Source organism: Xenopus tropicalis, chromosome 4 (genome assembly GCF_000004195.4).
Source record: "Xenopus tropicalis strain Nigerian chromosome 4, UCB_Xtro_10.0, whole genome shotgun sequence".
Lineage (NCBI taxonomy): Eukaryota > Metazoa > Chordata > Amphibia > Anura > Pipidae > Xenopus > Xenopus tropicalis.
Window position 1 is genome coordinate 110,934,541 of NC_030680.2, and position 22,335 is coordinate 110,956,875.

General features: G+C 40.7%; 2 protein-coding genes across 3 annotated transcripts in view; one reads left to right on the top strand and one right to left on the bottom strand.

Annotated features, from left to right (window-relative positions):
* The window catches only part of zbtb41 (zinc finger and BTB domain containing 41), a 48,430-nt gene extending 43,270 nt beyond the window's left edge, over positions 1–5,160 (bottom strand). Inside the window, exon 1 of the mRNA XM_031899828.1 lies at positions 5,002–5,160. The gene's annotated coding sequence lies outside the window, so the exon portion shown is untranslated. The remainder of the gene's footprint in view (positions 1–5,001) is intronic.
* Positions 1–13,704, top strand: part of crb1 (crumbs 1, cell polarity complex component) — a 33,327-nt gene extending 19,623 nt beyond the window's left edge. Inside the window, exons 7-13 of one of the 2 annotated variants that reach the window (XM_031901029.1) lie at positions 161–708; positions 946–1,111; positions 1,829–2,726; positions 2,881–2,925; positions 5,753–5,881; positions 7,808–7,934; positions 12,736–13,704. In XM_031901029.1, coding sequence (XP_031756889.1) covers positions 161–708; positions 946–1,111; positions 1,829–2,726; positions 2,881–2,925; positions 5,753–5,881; positions 7,808–7,934; positions 12,736–12,951 — 2,129 coding nt within the window. In that variant the 3' untranslated portion in view covers positions 12,952–13,704. The remainder of the gene's footprint in view (positions 1–160; positions 709–945; positions 1,112–1,828; positions 2,727–2,880; positions 2,926–5,752; positions 5,882–7,807; positions 7,935–12,735) is intronic. The other variant, XM_031901030.1, reaches the window with a different exon arrangement.
* The last annotated feature ends 8,631 nt before the right edge of the window (positions 13,705–22,335 follow it).

Here is a 22,335-nt window from a genome sequence, read left to right on the forward strand (position 1 = left end):
TCACTTCAGACTGGGCTGCTGAACAATGAGAAGGTGTCATTGGTGTGGAAACAAGTATTTCATTTTGTGCATGTAATCTGATCTGGGATGGCAGTGGGATATAAATCACATATTTCATTTGGTTGTTCCTGGTCTAACTTAGTTTCTTTTTCCATTGTAGAATATGAATCGGGTAGATTTGGGCAAAGACAGCAGACATCCTATGCTGCTTTCCAAGTTGATATTGATCAGAGTGAAGAGATAACTATATCTGCATTCTTTAGGACCCGCCACCGTTCAGGAATATTGCTGTCCCTGGGAAACAGCACTAACTATCATTCTGTAATATCATTAGATGGTGGAATAGTGACAATGAAGACAATCAGTAATGTTCTCCTGAAGGCAAATTACACCATCAATAATGGGAATTTCCACCTCGTCTCTCTGAAGCTGGCACAAACTAAAATGGAGATGTTTGTGTCATTAAAGTCAGTGGGACAGATAGACATGGGCCTGACCAGAGTCCACTCCACCAGTGTCCTGTATGTTGGAGGACTGGCCGATGAAAAGGAAACCACAAAGCACGGAGGTTACTTTATGGGCTGTGTTCAAGATTTGAGGATTGCAGAGACCCATCTGGAGTTCTTTCCCAGTTCAGAATCATCTACTGTTGGGAACATTACTGTCAGCAATGTGACTCAGGGCTGTAAGAGTGACAGTGAATGCAATGTAAGGAGCCCACACCAAATAGACCAAAAAAAAAAACATTACAAGGGAAAGTGTTGATTAAATGAAGTCGGGGCAGAAGCTAGGAAGTGTGCCAGGGCAAGGGAGAAAGTTATTGTATATAAAGGGAGTGAGGAGAAGGGCAGAGCCATATATTGATGTAAAGGGAAAGTCATAGGAAGGTGAGGTAGGGAGGACAAGATGGAGAGCACTTAGTGATATACCTGTGTTCTCCTTCAGCCCAGCACATGCCACAATGGAGGTATTTGTTATCCTGTCTGGGATGACTTTGTCTGCAGCTGTCCACCGAATACCACAGGAAAAGCTTGTGAGGACCTAATGTGGTGCCAACTCACCCAGTGCCCCCCAGGATCTGTGTGCCAGACTGTGCCCAGTGGGTATGAATGTAAGTACCAGAGTATGAGCTCAGTTCATAAAGTGAATTGTAAGGCCAGTGTTATTCTCCACTTCACTGTATTTCACTTTAAATAAAAACAAAGAGACATTGGGGGGTCATTTATGAAGTTTACGCAGTGCATATTTTATTTGCATATGGATGTTTTGTGCATGTTTTCCCCTTAAAAATGTCTCGCAAATGAGATTGAGGTTTGCATGAGCATGGCCACTGTGCGTGTTTGTTATGCGCAAATAAAGATAATAAAATAATGAAAACTCCCAATTTGCACCCAAGTTGTGGTACAATTCAAATGCAGAGTGTGTGCATCAATATTCACAATTTGTGATTATGCCATATTTAAAAACTCTTAAGGACAATCACACTGTGAATAAAAATTCACAATTATATTCACACATTAAACGCACTAATCTTATACATCTTTATAAATATAAATACGAACAGGGCAAAAACGTTCACTGTGCAAATAATTCTGCGCTACACAAACTTTATAAATGAGCCCCACTGGGCTAAGCTATTCGTTTAGAACTGTAACAAAGTAGCACCATCTTGTGGTTACTTGTGGATAGTGCTGGTTAATGTGAAATAAGTTTGTGGCAGTCACCACTAACCCTTCATAGTTATTTACTTATTCAGGAAATTAAAAAAGAAAAGCTATTTTTTGAGAAATTTCTGTGCATGGCTAAACATACCAATCTGTTTTATCAGGTACAACCAGTGTTGTTTTCAATGGCACTAGCCATGGAGTCATGTACAGAAGCAACGGTAAAATTGCAAGAGATCTAACCAATGTGACCCTGCAATTCCGCACCCAAGCATCAGAGTCAATTCTCCTGTATGCAGAGCAAGAGCCAGACATTCTTACCATTGCTATTCAGAGGTCCCGCCTGCTGTTCCATCTGCAGAGTGGCAATAGCCTTGATGCTGTCAGCCTGTATGGCGCAGAGCTGGTGAATGACAACCAGTGGCACAATATCACTCTGTCAATGACTACTCCTGAATCTCATTCCTCACATTGGCAAATGGCATTGGATGGGAAGATGGACATAATCAGTTTATTTCCCACTGGAAACCTTAACTTTCTTCGAGAGGGGACAGATATTTATTTAGGAATAAACGGTAAAGATGGGAATCTGCACTTCCTTGGGTGCCTGGGTATGGTGCAGATTGGCGGAATATACCTGTCGTATTTCGGCGATGACGATTACCAAGTGACTAGGCCACAGAAAGAGCAGTTTATTAGGGTCTCAGCCGTGAGTGTTGGCATTGACTGCCTGAGCTCAGAATCCTGTGTTTCCCAACACTGCATGCATGGAGACAACTGTCGTGGGGGTTTTACCCACCCCATATGTACATGCCCCCCCGGAAGAACTGGAGCCTTCTGTGAAACATATACCAATAAATGTCACTCCAGCCCTTGTCTGCATGGTAACTGCACTGATACTATCACAGGATACTTATGTAAGTGTCAGGTTGGTTATTCTGGGATTAACTGTGATATTCACAACTGCCAGGATCACCAGTGTGCTACCGGCGCCACCTGCATTGGTCAAGCGTATGGGTACTCCTGTCTGTGCCCAGCGAATGTCACTGGAGTACTGTGCAGGTGAGGAGGAAGGAAGATCTCTTCTACTTCTAGTCTGTGTTATTTCCATCTCCTTACTGTACTGTGCTGTATTTTTCTCATCCGCTGGGTTGAAAGGCCCATCCATCTGCCTGTATTAACCCAACTGCTCCCTCATTCTTATTGTCCTTCACAGTGTGTCCTCACCATCTGAAGCATCATCTCTCAACTTGGTAAGAATGTATGTATCCTCTTCTACTATCATAACTTTAGTGCCCCCCCCAGTCTTTGAAAAACCACATTAGAGGTTCTGTTTATAGAACAGCCATTTATATTTCTTTATATATATAGCGACTAATGTACCCCCTATTGTAAGGATATTATAAGTCTCCATGACCATATAAGTGCACAGAGTGCTTTTATACAGGTCATGGAACTCTGATATGAATTCTAATGTCTTCATATTTTACAACAGGGGGTACATTATTTATTATAAAACACAAGTTTCAATGAGTCAAGTGACGTAAATGACATCACTATGCACTCTTTATAAAGATATAATTTGCAGAATATACAAGGCTCTTGTGCAGATATGGAACTAGGGGGGTGGGCAGAAAAGCCTAGGGAGCAATGCTGAGTGCAGATCCCAGCCTGCAGAACAGAGGAAGTGCAACTCCAAAACACACTGCAGAGCAGAAAGCACACTCTGCATGGAGAGGAGTGAATTAAAGAGCACCTATCACCCTAAGAAATAATTCTGAATTCTTTTGTGTTTGTTAAGAAAAATAAGCTTTACTTGCATTATATAAATTATATTTATCTTGCTTTAGTCTTGGAATTACACAACCACAGCAAGCAGGCAGGTGCCATTTTGTGAACACTGTTATTAAGGCAAGCATTGTACCACCCCAAAATCTTGTGTATGTGCCAGAATGGGGGACCTGATGCCCATGCACTGGCTACACAATTACATGGTGAGGAAGGAGGGGGAAAGTGGGTGCTGAATGGAAAGTTAAAGTAATTGTCTGCCCCGCCTCTATGCCTAAGGCATACAAGTGGTGCAGGCAATATATAATTGACAGCTGAGATTTTTAAATGGGTTTGGATGTGTTCATATATTCATGCATAATTTGAAAAGGACCTTTAATATACAGCTTTTTATGTCTGGGTGACAGGTCCCCTTTAAGAAATGTTTCACAAAAATTTGCCCACTAGAGGTCACTATACATTTAGTCAGCAGATAAGATTACTTCACAAGAGCTACCAGGGCCACTTCTACTGATGCCAATAAATGCAAACTTACATATAAACAAAGGTAAACTCTCCAGCAAATAGTATTTAGTCCTGTAGTTTAGATTCCTAAATAGAAGAATAATCTTTGCTAAATAAAGAATGTAGCCCATGAGCTATATGTAATTGTTCTCTGCATTCCCTAGATTTTGGTATGTCCTAATATAAGCATTTCCCTCTAATCTGTACATGTTCTCCATTACATTATCTTTATAAATGTGCCTCTGTGTCCTAAACGCTACTAACAGTCTATGTTTAAGGCAACTTATACCAATCAGATATGAAATATAAACTTAATATGCATTTTTATAGCTTTTTTTTTTATAGCTATTTTTGGAAAAAAAGATGTTTTATGTGACTGGAGTCTGGCTGCTTTCTGCATCTAGCACCGGATTGGAAATCCAGCACTAGGTGCAGAGCATAGCAACAGTGGGTGCAAGGCAGCCTATAGGAAAGATGGTAAGTACAGGGATCCGTAGCGCCTGCACCCACTGGCATTCCCTAACTTGCACATCGGAACTGATACAGTGTATATTGTCCTTTAAAATGGCTGTGCTCTACATCTAGTATGTATGTATGTATGTATATCTTTATTTATAAAGCGCTACTTATGTATGAAGCGCTGTACAGTAGAATACATTAATACAAACAGGGTGTTAATAAGATAATAGATAAATACAAAGTATAACAATAAATACAAGATAAGTGCCAGGCTGGAAATCTGAATGATGTGCAATTATGGGACAGGAGGGGACATGCCTCCCCCACCTCTTGCAGTAAATTTTGTAAATGCAAAACACAGCAAAATCATAAACAAACTTTTTAAAATTTTGTAATGTGATATTGTTATTATACATTTTTAAGACCTATTTCCAGGTAAAAACATTTCTTATTCATTTTAATAAATAATGTCTATTTCTTTTATCCAGAAACCTGATATCCAGAAAGTTCTGAATTAAAGTACATTTTAAAGGAAAGGGTTAATCACTGGGGTAGGAGAGTCAAATGTTAGGTTCTAATCACTTACCTGATACCCTGGGTTGATGCTCGTGTTAGCAGAAAACTGTACCAAATGGGGGAATTTCTATAGATGCTTATCCACAGAAATCTTCTTTTTCTTCTGTCTTCTTTCTTTGGGGTGCGGGCAGCTCATACACAGTAGAGTGAAAAAAATGATCTTAAAGTTTGTCTTTCTACTCAAATGCACGCCTGCGCATGTTCCTCTAGGCCGGGGAAGTTTGCTGCTAACAAAGCACCAGCCTGGAGTATCAGGTAAGTGATTAGAACCTAACATTTAACACTCCCCCCAATTAACCCTTTCCTTCTGCTTTAAAATGTACTTTAATTCTGAATATTGGGTTTCTGGATAAAAGAAAAGGGCATTATTCATTAAAATGAACGTAAGTGATAACAGTCTATAGGGGGTGGCACCCCCAGTGATTGAAGCTTTCCTTTTCTCTGTAATAACTAATCATTACATTATACTTCATCCCAACTAAGCTGCATGAATGCATATTGGTGGCAAATCATTCCTGTAGGGTTTATTTTATGTTTAAATGATTTTTAGGAGAATAGATATTGTGATAACAGGAAAATCCTTTATATGGAAAAATCCCATACCTGCAAATTGAAAGAAATGAATATCAATGAATATATTTCTAGTTTCAGTATTTGTTTCAGTGCTTCATTCCATTCAGTCACCTTTCTGTCTGCCGCTGAAAGAGCCTGATATGTGTATGCTGCTGCTGAGCACATCTCTCCTCTTCCTGTCCCTTCAGATACAACAGGTTGCCATCCACCATTTGTGGGAATGGGAAGAAAAATATCACCTGCTATAACCGCAGCAATTGCACAGAAGAGAGAGGGGAGCTGGGGTGTGCATGCTTGCCTGGGTTTGTGGGTGAGAGGTAAGTTGTTAGCAGGAACTGATCATGGGTAGACATTGCCCACTTTGGCCAGTAAGTAGGGAAACTGGCTGACTATACTGTATCTACATAGTTACATAGTTACATAGTTACATAGGGTTGAAAAAAGACCAGAGTCCATCAAGTTCAACCCATCCGAGTAAACCCAGCACACAACCTATACTAACCAATCTATACACTCACATACATAAACTATAAGTACAACCACTAGTACTAACTGTAGATATTAGTATCACAATAGCCTTGGATATTCTGCTTGTTCAAAAACTCATCCAGGCCCCTCTTAAAGGCATTAACAGAGTCTGCCATTACCACATCACTAGGAAGGGCATTCCCCAACCTCACTGCCCTCACCGTGAAAAACCACCTACGCTGCTTCAAATGGAAGCTCCTTTCCTCTAATCTATAGGGGTGACCTCTGGTGCGCTGATTGTTTTTATGGGAAAAAAGAACATCCCCCAACTGCCTATAATCCCCTCTAATGTACTTGTACAGAGTAATCATGTCCCCTCACAAGCGCCTCTTTTCCAGAGAAAACAACCCCAACCTCGACAGTCTAACCTCATAGTTTAAATCTTCCATCCCCTTAACCAGTTTAGTTGCAGTCTCTGCACTCTCTCCAGCTCATTAATATCCTTCTTAAGGACTGGAGCCCAAAACTGCACTGCATACTCAAGGTGAGGCCTTACCAGGGACCTATAAAGCGGCAAAAATATGTCCTCATCCCTTGAGTCAATGCCCTTTTTTATACAAGACAGCACTTTATTTGCTGTAGTAGCCACAGAATGACACTGCCTGGAATTGGACAACTTGTGATCTACAAAAACCCCTAGATCCTTCTCCATTAAGGAAACCCCCAACACACTACCATTCAGTAGATAGTTCGCGTTTATATTATTCCTACCAAAGTGCATAACTTTGCACTTGTCAACATTGAACCGCATTTTCCAGTTTGCTGCCCAGTTTTCCAATTTTGTCAAATCGCTCTGCAAAGCGGCAGCATCCTGCATGGAACTTATAGTTTTGCACAATTTAGTGTCATCAGCAAAAATAGAAACAGTACTCTCTATGCCCACCTCCAGGTCATTAATAAACAAGTTAAAAAGCAAAGGACCAAGGACTGACCCCTGCGGTACTCCACTAACCACACTGGCCCAATTAGAAAATGTTCCATTTACCACCACTCTTTGTACTCTATCCTTCAGCCAGTTTTCTATCCAATTACAAATATTATGTTCTAGGCCAATATTCCTCAATTTGATCATTAACCTTCTGTGAGGTACTGTATCAAACGCTTTAGCAAAATCTAAGTAGATGACATCAACTGCCATTCCAGCATCAAGGTTCCTGCTCACCTCCTCATAAAAGGCAACTAAATTAGTCTGGCAAGATCTGTTACGCATAAAACCATGCTGGCACAAACTAATAGTATTGTGAACTGCAATGTATTCATCTATCCTATCCCTTATTACCCCTTCCAGAAGCTTTCCTACTACTGATGTCAGACTAACAGGCCTTTAGTTTTCAGGCTGAGAACGAGATCCCTTTTTAAATAATGGCACCACATTAGCAATCCGCCAGTCTCTCGGCACCATGCCAAACCTCAACGAATCCTGAAAAATTATGTGAAGAGGCTTGGCAATCACAGCGCTCAGCTCATTTAATACCCTGGGATGAATCCCATCCGATATCTGCCTGTGAATATGGCGTTATGGAAAATGCACACTAGGTAGAATCAATATTTACTTAGTATTTACTAAGTTCTCTGTGTGATAGTTTAGAATAAGATTCCATGTTTTATCTCTGTGATGGGAAATTTGCCAGTGATATCATAAACTATTGGGATGTGTAAAGGGACCTATAGCACAGGAAGGTGGCTTTATTGTAATCTCTGCATTGGTATTTCAGGTGTGAAATCGATGTTGATGAGTGTGAATCCAACCCCTGCCTGAATGGAGGGCTCTGCCAGAACCTGCCCAATCGCTTCCACTGTATCTGTGACCTGAACTTTGCTGGGGAACACTGTGAGATTGACGTAAGCGACTTGTCCTTCCACGTGTCCATGCTGCTCTGGCAGAATCTCTTCCAGCTCCTGTCCTACCTAATCCTACGCATGGACGATGAACCTGCTGTGGAATGGGGAGAGCATGACTATGAGGAGCATGAAAACACTTAGGCCCCATTAATACCAGGGAAACATTCAATTCATGTACAGTGGTGTGAAAAACTATTTGCCCCCTTCCTGATTTCTTATTCTTTTGCATGTTTGTCACACTTAAATGTTTCTGCTCATCAAAAACCGTTAACTATTAGTCAAAGATAACATAATTGAACACAAAATGCAGTTTTTAAATGAAGGTTTACGTTATTAAGGGAGAAAAAAAACTCCAAATCTACATGGCCCTGTGTGAAAAAGTGATTGCCCCCCCTTGTTAAAAAATAACTTAACTATGGTTTATCAATTTCAATTTTCAATTTCAATATCAATTTCTGTAGTCACCCCCAGGCCTGATTACTGCCACACCTGTTTCAATCAAGAAATCACTTAAATAGGAGCTACCTGACACAGAGAAGTAGACCAAAAGCACCTCAAAAGCTAGACATCATGCCAAGATCCAAAGAAATTCAGGGACAAATGAGAACAAAAGTAATTGAGATCTATCAGTCTGGTAAAGGTTATAAAGCCATTTCTAAAGCTTTGGGACTCCAGCGAACCACAGTGAGAGCCATTATCCACAAATGGCAAAAACATGGAACAGTGGTGAACCTTCCCAGGAGTGGCCGGCCGACCAAAATTACCCCAAGAGCGCAGAGACAACTCATCCGAGAGGCCACAAAAGACCCCAGGACAACATCTAAAGAACTGCAGGCCTCACTTGCCTCAATTAAGGTCAGTGTTCACGACTCCACCATAAGAAAGAGACTGGGCAAAAATGGCCTGCATGGCAGATTTCCAAGGCGCAAACCACTTTTAAGCAAAAAGAACATTAAGGCTCGTCTCAATTTTGCTAAAAAACATCTCAATGATTGCCAAGACTTTTGGGAAAATACCTTGTGGACCGACGAGACAAAAGTTGAACTTTTTGGAAGGTGCGTGTCCCGTTACATCTGGTGTAAAAGTAACACAGCATTTCAGAAAAAGAACATCATACCAACAGTAAAATATGGTGGTGGTAGTGTGATTGTCTGGGGTTGTTTTGCTGCTTCAGGACCTGGAAGGCTTGCTGTGATAGATGGAACCATGAATTCTACTGTCTACCAAAAAATCCTGAAGGAGAATGTCCGGCCATCTGTTCGTCAACTCAAGCTGAAGCAATCTTGGGTGCTGCAGCAGGACAATGACCCAAAATACACCAGCAAATCCACCTCTGAATGGCTGAAGAAAAACAAAATGAAGACTTTGGAGTGGCCTAGTCAAAGTCCTGACCTGAATCCTATTGAGATGTTGTGGCATGACCTCAAAAAGGCGGTTCATGGTAGAAAACCCTCAAATAAAGCTGAATTACAACAATTCTGCAAAGATGAGTGGGCCAAAATTCCTCCAGAGCGCTGTAAAAGACTCGTTGCAAGTTATCGCAAACGCTTGATTGCAGTTATTGCTGCTAAGGGTGGCCCAACCAGTTATTAGGTTCAGGGGGCAATTACTTTTTCACACAGGGCCATGTAGGTTTGGATTTTTTTTCTCCCTAAATAATAAAAACCCTCATTTAAAAACTGCATTTTGTGTTTACTTGTGTTATCTTTGACTAATAGTTAAATGTGTTTGATGATCAGAAACATTTTGTGTGACAAACATGCAAAAGAATAAGAAATCAGGAAGGGGGCAAATAGTTTTTCACACCACTGTATATCTGTATCTGTATACTGGCTGTATGTGGTTAGTATAGATACTCAGTGACCCGCACATATACAGTAATATTAATATATCAACAAACCTATGTATATATAAACACACACACATACAGTATATATACACTATATATATTCATTATGTATATATGAGCATTTAACTGCCAGTATCATATACTGTTGTATTTATTTGTGAGTTAAGAATAAGAGACCACAAAACACACAATGCCAAATAACCCTACCAGCCTAGACATACACTACCCTTTGTACAGTGATAGTGCAATATTACTTGTGTGTATATACTTAATTGTTGTGAAATTCATAATGCAAGGTATCCTCAATTTGTATGCCTCACCCTATGCAAACATTTTACCACAGGATGCAAAAAAAATCCCTCAATCTTTCTCTAGTAAATCATGCAACAATGGTTTTACATTCTTTTTCCATTTTATGCTGCATTTCTGTGTTTTCATGGAACACTGTTCACTGTGTGTTCATATTGTACAATTTCTTTTCTCATTAAAATACATTTCCAGCTTTTCCTTTGCCATTGTTTGTTATAGTATTCATTTTCTTTCCATTTTCATCATAATCTGTGTTTTGAGTCCAGTCTGCTACTCCTTCATCCTCTTGCTTTTCTGTGTGTGGCACAGAGCATAGACATATGGGTCAGTGGTGAGCTGTTAGGGTGCCATGACAGCAGGTTGGAGGATAAGGAAAGTTGTTAGGATGCCATGACAGCAGGTTAAAGGATAAAGAAAGATGTTAGGGTGCCATGACAGAAGGATGGAGGATAAGGAAAGGTGTTAGGGTGCCATGACAGCAGGATGGAGGATAAGGAAAGGTGTTAGGGTGCCATGACAGCAGGATGGAGGATAAGGAAAGGTGTTAGGGTGCCATGACAGCAGGTTAAAGGATAAAGAAAGATGTTAGGGTGTCATGACAGCAGGTTAAAGGATAAAGAAAGATGTTAGGGTGTCATGACAGCAGGATGGAGGATAAGGAAAGGTGTTAGGATGCCATGACAGCAGGATGGAGGATAAGGAAATGTGTTAGGGTGCCATGACAGCAGGATGGAGGATAAGGAAAGATGTTAGGGTGCCATGACAGCAGGATGGAGGATAAGGAAAGGTGTTAGGGTGCCATGACAGCAGGATGGAGGATAAGGAAAGGTGTTAGGGTGCCATGACAGCAGGATGGAGGATAAGGAAATGTGTTAGGGTGCCATGACAGCAGGATGGAGGATAAGGAAAGGTGTTAGGGTGCCATGACAGCAGGATGGAGGATAAGGAAAGGTGTTAGGGTGCCATGACAGCAGGATGGAGGATAAGGAAAGGTGTTAGGGTGCCATGACAGCAGGATGGAGGGTAAGGAAAGTTGTTAGGGTGTCATGACAGCAGATTGAAGGATAAAGAAAGCTGTTCGGGCGCCATGACAGCAGGTTGGAGGATAAGGAAAGATGTTAGGGTGTCATGACAGCAGATTGAAGGATAAAGAAAGCTGTTAGGGTGCCATGACAGCAGGTTGGAGGATAAGGAAAGATGTTAGGGTGCCATGACAGCAGGTTAAAGGATAAAGAAAGATGTTAGGGTGTCATGACAGCAGGTTAAAGGATAAAGAAAGATGTTAGGGTGTCATGACAGCAGGATGGAGGATAAGGAAAGATGTTAGGGTGCCATGACAGCAGGTTAAAAGATAAAGAAAGATGTTAGGGTGCCATGACAGCAGGTTAAAGGATAAAGAAAGATGTTAGGGTGCCATGACAGCAGGTTAAAGGATAAAGAAAGATGTTTGGGTGCCATGACAGCAGGATGGAGGATAAGGAAAGGTGTTAGGGTGCCCTGACAGCAGGATGGAGGATAAGGAAAGGTGTTAGGGTGCCATGACAGCAGGATAGAATATAAGAAAATATGTTAGGGTGCAGTGACAGCAATGGAGCATATTTAAGCAAATACATTTAACCTCATGCAGTTTGTTACAGTCATCTTTAGTGTAGTGGGGAACATTGTAATACATACATAACAGTACATTAGCTATGGGAAGCTAGTGATATCACTAAACATCACAAATAAACTGTTATATAGTTTATATTATTACATGTATGATGAATTCTGTAATTTAAAACAGAGCAAGACCTTAACATGAACAATGAAAAAGCTAATAGAGCAAAAGGGCACTCTCTGGGGGCAGATTTACTAACTATCCAGTTGGGCAACATCCAGGGGGATTCCCAGTGGTTTCATATGTTTTCCAAGATATTACCATTTTCCTGACTGTAAGAAATGAGCATTTACTTTGTTTGCCTGCAGCATGGGGTGTTAGTGCTCAGGGGCAGGAGTGCTAAGCGCTAACACCCCACTGAATCATTAAGCCCTGATAATTAACAAGCATGGTATAAAGAAGCAAAGGAACTTAACTAATTGTTACACCTTGGAAAAGAGCTTTGTGAATCTTAAACATTCATTACCTTTTTACCAAGGGGTTAAGGTTGTTACAAATTGGAAAGAATGATGAAAATTAACTTGAATTATCGCCAGCCGTTAATTAGCTTTATTGTTTGGAAGCCACTAATTCAGCATTGGATTTACTGCTGTGGGTTCCATAAGTGACACCGCTCTTACAGAGGCTTGCACAAAAGTCCTGTTTAACAAATGCACCATTTCCTGGGTATTCCCTTGCAGAGCTATAAGGTGGCTATGTGGCAGTCCAACCACAGGCTGAATGGATGGATACCATACAAGGGCCTATACATGTGTATAATCACCACTTTTGTATTGTTCCTTTGTACTTTGGGCAAATACCTCAATGACTGGAACAGTAGGAAGCGGCTCATCTTCATTTCCTTTCAGACAACTGGAAGAAAAACAGGGTCAGAACTAGAGTTTTATGTTAATATTACATCCTATGTTAGTATTTATGTTATGGTATGCACAGCAGATATCATATCTTTTTTTTTCTTACTAGTCTGTTCCATATTTTCTCCCCAGCTGTCAGATTTCTTGCCTCCTGGCGTTTTCACTGCTGTGGCCTCCGTGGTGCTGGCGCTGTTCTTTATTGTCTGCGCAGGACTCTGCATCTTTATTGCGATTTCAGGCATGAGATCCAGCCAAGGAGCCTATAGCCCCAGTCGCCAGGAAAAGGAAAGCTCTCGGGTGGAGATGTGGAACATTGTCCAGCCACCTCCATTAGAAAGACTCATCTGATACAACTAATTATTTTCTAATTCTGTTTTGCTTTGTGAGTCCCCACCTGCCTTGCTGCTCAGGACACCTGTTTGGTTACAAGAACTTTACATATAATCATTTTTAATTATGTTATTATTACTTGTGTTTTTTTTACTACTATTTTTTTACCCAATGCGCTTTGAGGATCCATGTAGGGACCTTGTTCTTAGTTTCTAATTAGAATATTCGTGCCTTTCTCAAATACATCAGACAAATATATGTTTGATTAATGACTTCTGGGAATTAAGAGTTGTTGCAGGTATAAAACCTTCATTCTGTTTTGCTAAAGCAGTTTATAGATGTCATTCTGCAGGACACAAAGAATGAAGAATGGTTTGAAACAAAGATGAATGAGATGGAGTGCTGTACTGACCTGATTCTTATCCTTTTCTGCCACATACCTGCCGTGGATCTGTAAACCAACATTTCCAACATTTCCCATCAGTTTAACCTTTTGTGTAGGAAGGTGTCAGCCATGGCTGGTCATGGATATTACAACCCCTTGAGAATTCAGAATACAGTTCCATTTTTAACTTGAAGTTAAGTCCATGACACCATTTTCAGTACTTTGATATACAGTGATAAACAGCAAAGCAATTTTGTACTTGAATAACAGACAATGTATGACTTATGCTGGGCACTCAGGGCAAATGAATGGCTATCCTGCAAGCTGAAGGCAAGCTTTACCATACCCTGGCATTGTGTGCTAACAATAAATCTACCTATGGTCTCTGTTTGCCTTTGTTATTGTCTTTTCTAGAAATGCCACAAATTTTATGTTGGGGGAGTAAGCCTCTACTATTGTATGTATCTAACCCTATTTTGGCTGATACTCAGGCAGTGTCCAGCCAGATGGTACTGAACACTGGGACACGTGACTCCAACACACGGGATGGGCCTTCACTAGAGGGAAGAGAGTACGTGACATATGTTGTGTTCTTTGCACCACTGTGGAGACCAAATGTGGGAATGTAGACCCAAGGGTTTCTGCCTTAAATGGCCCAGATCCCTTCAGCTGACGTGAATCAGGGAGGTAAACTATGCCTGGATTCCCTGTCACTACTGCAGGCCCATCACTAAGGCAACAGAGCCTTGGGAGTACTACTCCCACTCATTTATCCTAGTTGGAGCACCCTACTGCCCTTTCTAAGTAATCCTGAACCAACTCATGCTCCTGCACACTGACTTACCCTCATTCACAGGGCCCCTGCACCCCACCTTACTGTATCTTAGAGCTATGGCTTTCCTCTAGGGCTGAAGGCTTTTGGGCCTAGTTGGCACAGGCTGCCTGGAACACAAATTTATGCTGGACACTATATTACAGTGTGCAGGGAGTGGTCATCCTAGCTAAGAGTAAATGCACATATGTAAATGTAAAGCAAAAGTGGTAACATGTATTTCTGCATAGTAACAGCAAAACTAGGAAGTGGTAGGGGATAGGGCCATAGGGATTGTTAACCCTATGGCTCCCTACATGTATAACTGACTTACCTCTTCAACAGCCCACTAGCAAACGCAGGGCTGCCATCAGTAATTATGAAGGGGAGGGGCGAGCCCCTCCACACAATGGGGCCCTAATTTCTAGCTCATCGGTCACTTGGACCTCTGGGAAGTGGGATCTGCCAATAAGTAGAATGAACCCCAATGGAAAAAATGGCTAGTGCATACAGGACCCAACCCCTTATCTGGGCATGCCACAATCCAATATGTCAAAAGTCCACCCACAATTTGCCCACTGACGGCAAGCTCTGGCCAACAAACACTTTTAGGTCTCTGGCACACGTGGAGATTAGTACCCCACGACAAATCTCCCTGTTTGTGGGCGAATCTCCCCAAAATGCCATACGCCTTGAGAGGAAACTTCTGTGATTTCAGGGAAAACGTGGTGACGCGTATGCCATCCCACCGGCGATTTACATTTTTGCTGGTGGGATGGCATTTCGGGGAGATTAGTCGCCCGCAAACAGGGAGATTTGTCGCGGGCAACTAATCTCCCCAAGTGCCAGAGCCCTTAAGTCTCTTGGGGCAAGTTTGGTGGCCCCAACCACATGCAGGACCTTTGTTTATTCTCGTTACCTACATTTGGATCTCAATGCAAGGATATTTGAAAATGTATACAGCTTTTTCTTAATGCAGAAAATAAAATGCAACACTACAGTTATCTGAAATTGGGCAGCAATGCCTATACCATAGATACTTATAGTCCTGATCATTTAAATGTGAATATGGGGCAATACTCAGCCCATTTCAGCAGGGGTGCTCACTTACAAATATCCATGAAGCAGACATTTGTGGTAAGCTCCAAATATTAATTATTAGAGATGAACGAATCTGTTTCGCCGAAAAATTTGCAAATCTTTAAAAAATTTGCGAAACGGCGAAAATGACACACAGCAAAAAAAAATTTTGCCCGCGACTATTCGATTGACGCACGCCTATTCTTTTGACGCCCATGACTATTCTTGCGAAAATTTTTGGACACGCGGCAATTTTTTTCAGCCATTTCACGAAACAATCCGCCAATGGCAAAACTTGGAAATTCGCAGCAAATACATGCCTGCCGAAACATTTTGCCCATCACTATTAATTATCCAAGCTCTATCTTTAAGGGGTTGGCTGTTTTCTTTTGATGTGTGTATTGTGCTTTAACCAGAGGAAACTGCTTTCACATTTTGGGCTGAGCAGTAGGGGCCACAAAGGTGTCTGTTGGAATATTCTTGTTGTTCTAGATAGAGTATCAGCACCTCACTGTACTAGGTACCGTACATAGAAGGATCAGGGAGTTGAGGAGTGAGGGCACCAGGCTTGGGTGAAACAACATCTAGTCCTGTTACTGATGCCACAAAGACCATAAACCATAAAGCAGTGAATAGGCAGAAGGGGCACCACAAGCCGTGAGCGATACACAGGGCACATTGTGTGTTAGAGTTTAAAGTTTTAAAGCATAAAACACTGCTTATATATTTTATAAAATATATAATATTTTACTCTCTTCAGGCCAAAATCTTCTCTGGTCAATACAAGAAATTATTATTGTGGAAGAAATGAAGAAATATAAAAAAATCAAACCAAAGAAAAAATCTTATGCCAATAAGAACCTCTTGAACAAAATACATTAGTTTGCAAACTGGACACAATTTGAGTCTATTGAGTTCTACACCTGCCGTATCATTTAGTCAGGGCTCCCATACGCTTATCACAGGGTTACAGGTACATGAAAACATTACTCTAATAGTGTCATGAGTATCCAGGCAGCAGATAATATAAGTTTCATATCTGTGTAATGACCAAAGGCTTTTACAACTTTAGAGGAAAGATTGAAGACAATAGAATTCTTTTTTGTTATAATTTAAAAGGATTATATATGAATATTTTATTGTAAAATAAAATACAATTTAAATTGGTCATTCATATGTGTAAAGGTGGCCATACACGAGGCGATTTCGCTCGTTGTGCGATGAACGATTATATCGACAAACGATCGTATGGCGATCGAGTTCCCATACGATATGCCATCCACGGGCAACGATAATTCGGGAAAGATTTCGTCGCATCATTATCGTAAAATACGTACGATCGTACATCTACGTACGATCGAATGTCGTTGACTTCCGCTGCTGGCAATCGTGACATGCGCAGAGAACAATCGTTGAAAGACAAATGTCTGACACTCACACCAACTGGCAGATTTTATCGTTAAACGACCAAAATTTTTAAACCTGGCCGATCGATTTTGGGGACGATAATGTCGGCTCGTTTAGTGGGCCGACGATCGTTCGTACACCACCAACTATACGATAACTTAACGATAGCATCGGATTGTTCGGGAATCGGTCGTTTGGAAGTAAAAAATCGGTCCGTGTATGGCCACCTTAAGATCCAGCACCTGAACGTTCTTCATCTGCCCCCGGGTCTATGGAAAATATCACTGCGTCAAGGGAATCCTATGAAAATCATTATGCAGAGTTCAGATATACGGGATTCACTGGCCCTTTGAGAGAACTCAGAAGCCATCCTCCTCTTCCTTCCACAGTTTTAGTGCACTAATGCTAAAACTAAAAATTTTCCAGGAGGTTTTACTTCCCCTTTAACAGGAGACAACACCTAATGGATATAACGCATGCAGTGCTACGTTCATCAACTGAACAATGAGAAATTAACTGAAATTTGAGGCTATATAGCAGGGGTCTCAAACTCGCGGCCCTCGGTACAATATTTTGTGGCCCGCACCAACGCCTTCTCAAAAGCAATGAATGGATCGCGATTTTTATTGCGATTCAAGGGATAATGCAAGGCACAGCGGGCGGGAGCTGCTGATTGCGGAAATGACGTTATGCCATCATAACAGTTATTATGAGAAGACGTTCTTTGTGCACAAATAGCTGCTAAGGAGCTAATTGTGCACACAGAACGTCTTCCCATAATAACTGTTATGATGGCATAACGTCATTTCCGCAATCAGCAGCTCCCGCCCGCTGTGCCTTGCATTATCCCTTGAAAGCCAATTTTTTGTGAAATCCCTTATGCGGCCCAGCCTCATCCTGACTTTGCCTCCTGCGGCCCCCAGGTAAATTGAGTTTGAGCCCCCTGCTATATAGCATGTGTTCTCCCACATCAGCCTTTCCAAGAGACAGGGGATCTCAAGGAATTATTAGTACAAATCACAGGTACAGCTGGGAGTCACCTGATGGCAGACTGACAGGATGAGGAAGAGCTAAAGACAAAAAAAATCTATAACATGTCTGTTTAAAAAACAAATTCACAGAAGTGGAGATAGATTTGTCCAAATTACTGCCATATTTACAAACCTCTATCTAATTAATAAATTACTTTTCTTTCCTTGGGGAAATCATTTGCCCAACTGGCTACAGGTAAGAGGGAGGCTCAAGGGATATGGTAGGAGGGGTAGTTGAGTTCCCACCATGCTACTTTCTAGATCCTTTTCTGCCTTATACCACCTGTTTTTGCAAATACATAAGGGCTAATTAAATCTGCCATAGGGTTTGCTCCCTGTGCCCTGAAACAGTGCTAGCGGCTCACACACGTTTGTATGTAGGAGTTTCTAAGACACTAATGTTTTTACCATCGTCTCTGTACATCTTTATTAATATCAAGAAAGCCAAGAAATAAGTCAGATATATGACTGGGTAATTAATAAGCGGCAAGATGTGAAGTTCAGAAATGCAACCCGTGCCCGCCCCATGCCTTCCAATTGCTCAGAAAGCAGAAGGAAAGAAAGGAAATTTTTAGGACTAGAGGAAAGAAAGCAATTATGAAAGCGCTGACATTTCTGCAACAGACATGAAACGCATCTGGCCAGAGACCACATGAAAGACAAATGGCAAAACTGCAAGCTGCTAATTAGGGGAAAATGCCAAATTCGTTAGTGAGATACTAGGGCGATGGGCACTGAAGCTATAATGTCACAAGCCTTTCTGTAACCCATACAGCGCCAGCATTAACGGTGGCTTATCGAATAGAGCATCTTCATAATAGCAACATAATTAGGGGTCACTACTTCTAAAGGAAAAGAGAATCTATATTTTAACTGAGAGTTGCTCAGAGGAATTAGCATGTTTATTCAGATCATAAGATGGATGAGTAATAGATATTAACTTAGTTAGATAGACAGGCAGACAAATGATAGATTGATAGATAATGCACATATAGTTATATATACAAAGATACAGGTAATCAAAAGGACATGTTTCTAAAAAGAAAACAAAAAATTGGCCATAAAAGCCAACATCTTTTCCAGTCGGTAACTTACTGGTCCATGTCTGGGGATTTTAATTATGTACCATTTGGCTAATGGGCCTAAAAATCAGATCATTCCAGTTTGACTAAGCTTATTGGTGGCTAAATGAAATAAAGATAATGACCTGTTTAGGCAGCAGTGTAGTGTATACTTTGTGTATTTCTACAATTCCTTCTGTAACGCAGGAGACTGCTGTTTTCTGTAGCAAGGGAATGTACTGAAATAAGTCTTTACCTTCACCAAACAAGAGAGTCATGAGAGGCACAAAGCAGTTTTATATGGCAGGATTTACACAATACAAACCTATAAACTAAGCCAAATGTGCAAAATCACATTAACCGGATGTATGTGATCCATTGGAATTGATGACCATTGGAAGGAACTAATATCTTTACATGTACTGTATGGTTAACGGAATGACAAAAAAAAACCCTTCAGCCCAAACTTTGATTTTCCTTGTCTGCAGTACAATGATGTTACTGTTACTACATCTCACTACCTAGTGGGGGTCTTTATTTATCAGTAGTAACTAAAGTACAGTTTCTACAAATTTGTAGACATGGCATAAATAGAATCCTAACAGTGATGAGAAAATTTTTTTGCCAGGCATGGATTTGCAGCAAATTTCTGCCTTTTGCCATTGGCGAATTGTTTTGAGAAACTTCATGGAAATTTGCTGCAAAATAGGGCACGGTCACGTCAAAAAAGCATGGGTGACAAAAAAATTGTGCAACAAATGCGTTTCACAAATTTTCTTGCCGTTTTGAGAATTTTATCGCGAAGCGAAACGGGACAGATTCGCTCATCATTAATCACCCATACTGATAAATAGATCTGGCTTGTTCCATAATAACAGATACAGTTATGACCAAGGTCTGTAGTATTAAGTGGCTCATACCTTATTCTCATACATATATACTATATATACATATATAATGGAACAAGGGCAGCACTCCTAGGATTTAAAGAATTGTGAGCAAAATGTAAATGTAAAAATAGAAAGGTTTAATAAAACTTATTTTTACATTTACATTTTGCTCACAATTCTTTAAATCCTAGGAGTGCTGCCATTGTTCCTGTGCATTTTGTTTGGTACTAACACCCAGGTTTTGTTGCAAATTGTGTGCACCCTATGGACTATTATATATATATATATATATATATACAATGGCATGCAATTTGACAAGGGTGGGGGGCAATCTTCTAGTTATTGCTAGCTACTGGAAAATCATGACCTATTTTTTGAGAACAAGTTTTTTAGAAATATCATGTTGTAAAATATCATCATGGCAGAGATGGGACAGGCCTAAGCACAGTGCACAAGATTCTGCCCGTATAAATTATTAAATGTATAGGATTTATTTCTTTATTTTTTGTGTAGGGTAGCCCCATGAGATCTGAGCCTCCGGGTGCCTCTGGGTGCTGTGGTTCCCCCTTTATTCATTTGTGTAACAAAGGACAGTAGAGCTAAGTGGTGCAAGTGTACTAAATCTAGTAAAGAGATTGTACAGCAACACTGGGAACTTGGCAAGAGCTGCGTGGGGTTTAAGTTGTCCTTTAGGTTTCCGACCAATGTGATCGACACATAAATACACACCCACTCAGCCAGGGATTTACTTGGGGGGGGGAAGAGTAGTTGATTTAGTTAAGTAGAAATAGAGCTGTACAGTTGGATGAGGATTAGTCTCGTCTGCTTTTTTTCTTAATTCTTTAATATTTTGCTCTCTTGCTAAGGGCCCAGTGGTTGCTCAGAGAGATTAGTTTTTATGATACTTGCCCATCACCCCCCTTTTTAGTAGGGAATTCTATAGACAGGGGTTAAAGAGAGAGATGGAAGAATAGAAAAACAAAAAATCCTGGGTGACATGGCTTTATTTAGGCCAGTATACACAAATATCCACATGCTAGATTATTTATTATTTGCTGGCTTTGCCACTGGGATTTAGAGCCTCATGAAATTCTATGGCATCTTTTTCCAACTGACGTGAAATTGCCACCAGACCTAGCCAAGTATAACAGAGCTTTCTGTTGGGAAAGCAACATTAGAACTTCTGGCGTGGCTTCGTTTCACATTTGTTAAGACCTGCCACATCAAATTAGCCTCCGATTCCCTCCACGCCAGTAAATAATCGTGCTTTTTTAATGCCTCGTCATCACTGTGATTAACAATCAGAACCACATCTGGGATGAAATCGCAAATTCTCTTGCATTAATGACCTGCAACAGGCTGGGAGATTAGGCTTCTAATGCACACAAACACTCTCCTATTTGGCCAAACATAAGATCATATTTTTCTATCAGTTATGAAGAATAACTTTGTTTTTATTTTGCAACGCGTGTTCATATTACGGGGAAGCGTTCAGGAATTGCTATCAGGATTTCACTGCTCACTAATAACTACTGGCAGAGAAAAGACACAATGTTTGACACATCTGAGAATTAAATCATTCACTTTCATCTTGGTGTTGCATTGAATTAAAAGAGGAATAAATACGGACCCTCATTTACTAACGTGTGTGCCTGTGCATCAGGTAATGAGGCATTTGTCAGGCCAGTTACTCACTTGAGCTGAATGGATTTAACCCCCTTGGAGAGTCAGTGGGCACTGCACAGGTCTGGTAGCTTTGTGCCAGGAATCTATTGCACTAATAAACATAGAGGTTGGGTCTACTTATAAGGGCTCATTTACAACCCACAGGGCACGGTGCAAAGGGCAATAAAATAGACAAAAACACCATGTGTATCCTGTCCTACAGGAAGCTCCAAAAGTCCAGAAGTTTTCTCCAAGTACAAAAGATCTGTTCTTTATAGATGAACATTGTCTGCATTCTGCAGCACTGTATTTCTATGGTGCAACAGGGGGGGCATGTAGGTATCCCCTCTTTAACTTCTAACTTGTGTGACATTCAGATATGCAAGTCTGGGAGAGCCAATGGGCACAAGCTGGAGCCCTGTACTTAATGCATGCCCTATGGCAGGTGGTTATCCAGCATGAGGTGGCGAGCGCAGGTATGCCTTGGGCAAAACGGTTTGTTAAATAACTAAGGGCTCCTATTCTGCTCCCTTTATTGCTCGTGCACTTGTTTAATGGACATTAATATATGCGGCTTATTTCATTCCTTGCCTAATTGGGATTGTTTTTACTATATCGCTTGTGTATTGCTAATAATGAAAGCTACTGTATATGGGCGTTGATGCAAGTGTATATAGAGAGCCACCAGATCCTTCCATTTGCATTTCTTAACAGGCCAAATACAGCCAGTAACACATCAGTAGAAATGATTCTCTTTAGTTCTGCTGGTTTTGTCAGTGTGTCGGGGCATGCAATAGTTCAATGAGCAATACTTGAATTAGGGACAAAGCCTGAATCTGTGCATCTGCATATTATTCAGTAACAATGGCAATAAGGCCAGTCTATTTATTGTTTTCATAACAATCATATATTTTAGACTTTTTCTTTTAAAAGTGAAATTATTCCTCACTTTTTAAAGACTTATTTAAAGACAATATTTAGGTGGATGAAAGGGACTTTACAGTTTCTTAAGAGTAGTTCCAATTTTATGCCACTAGGTGGTAAGAATTTTGTTTAAAAGTGTTAGTTGTAA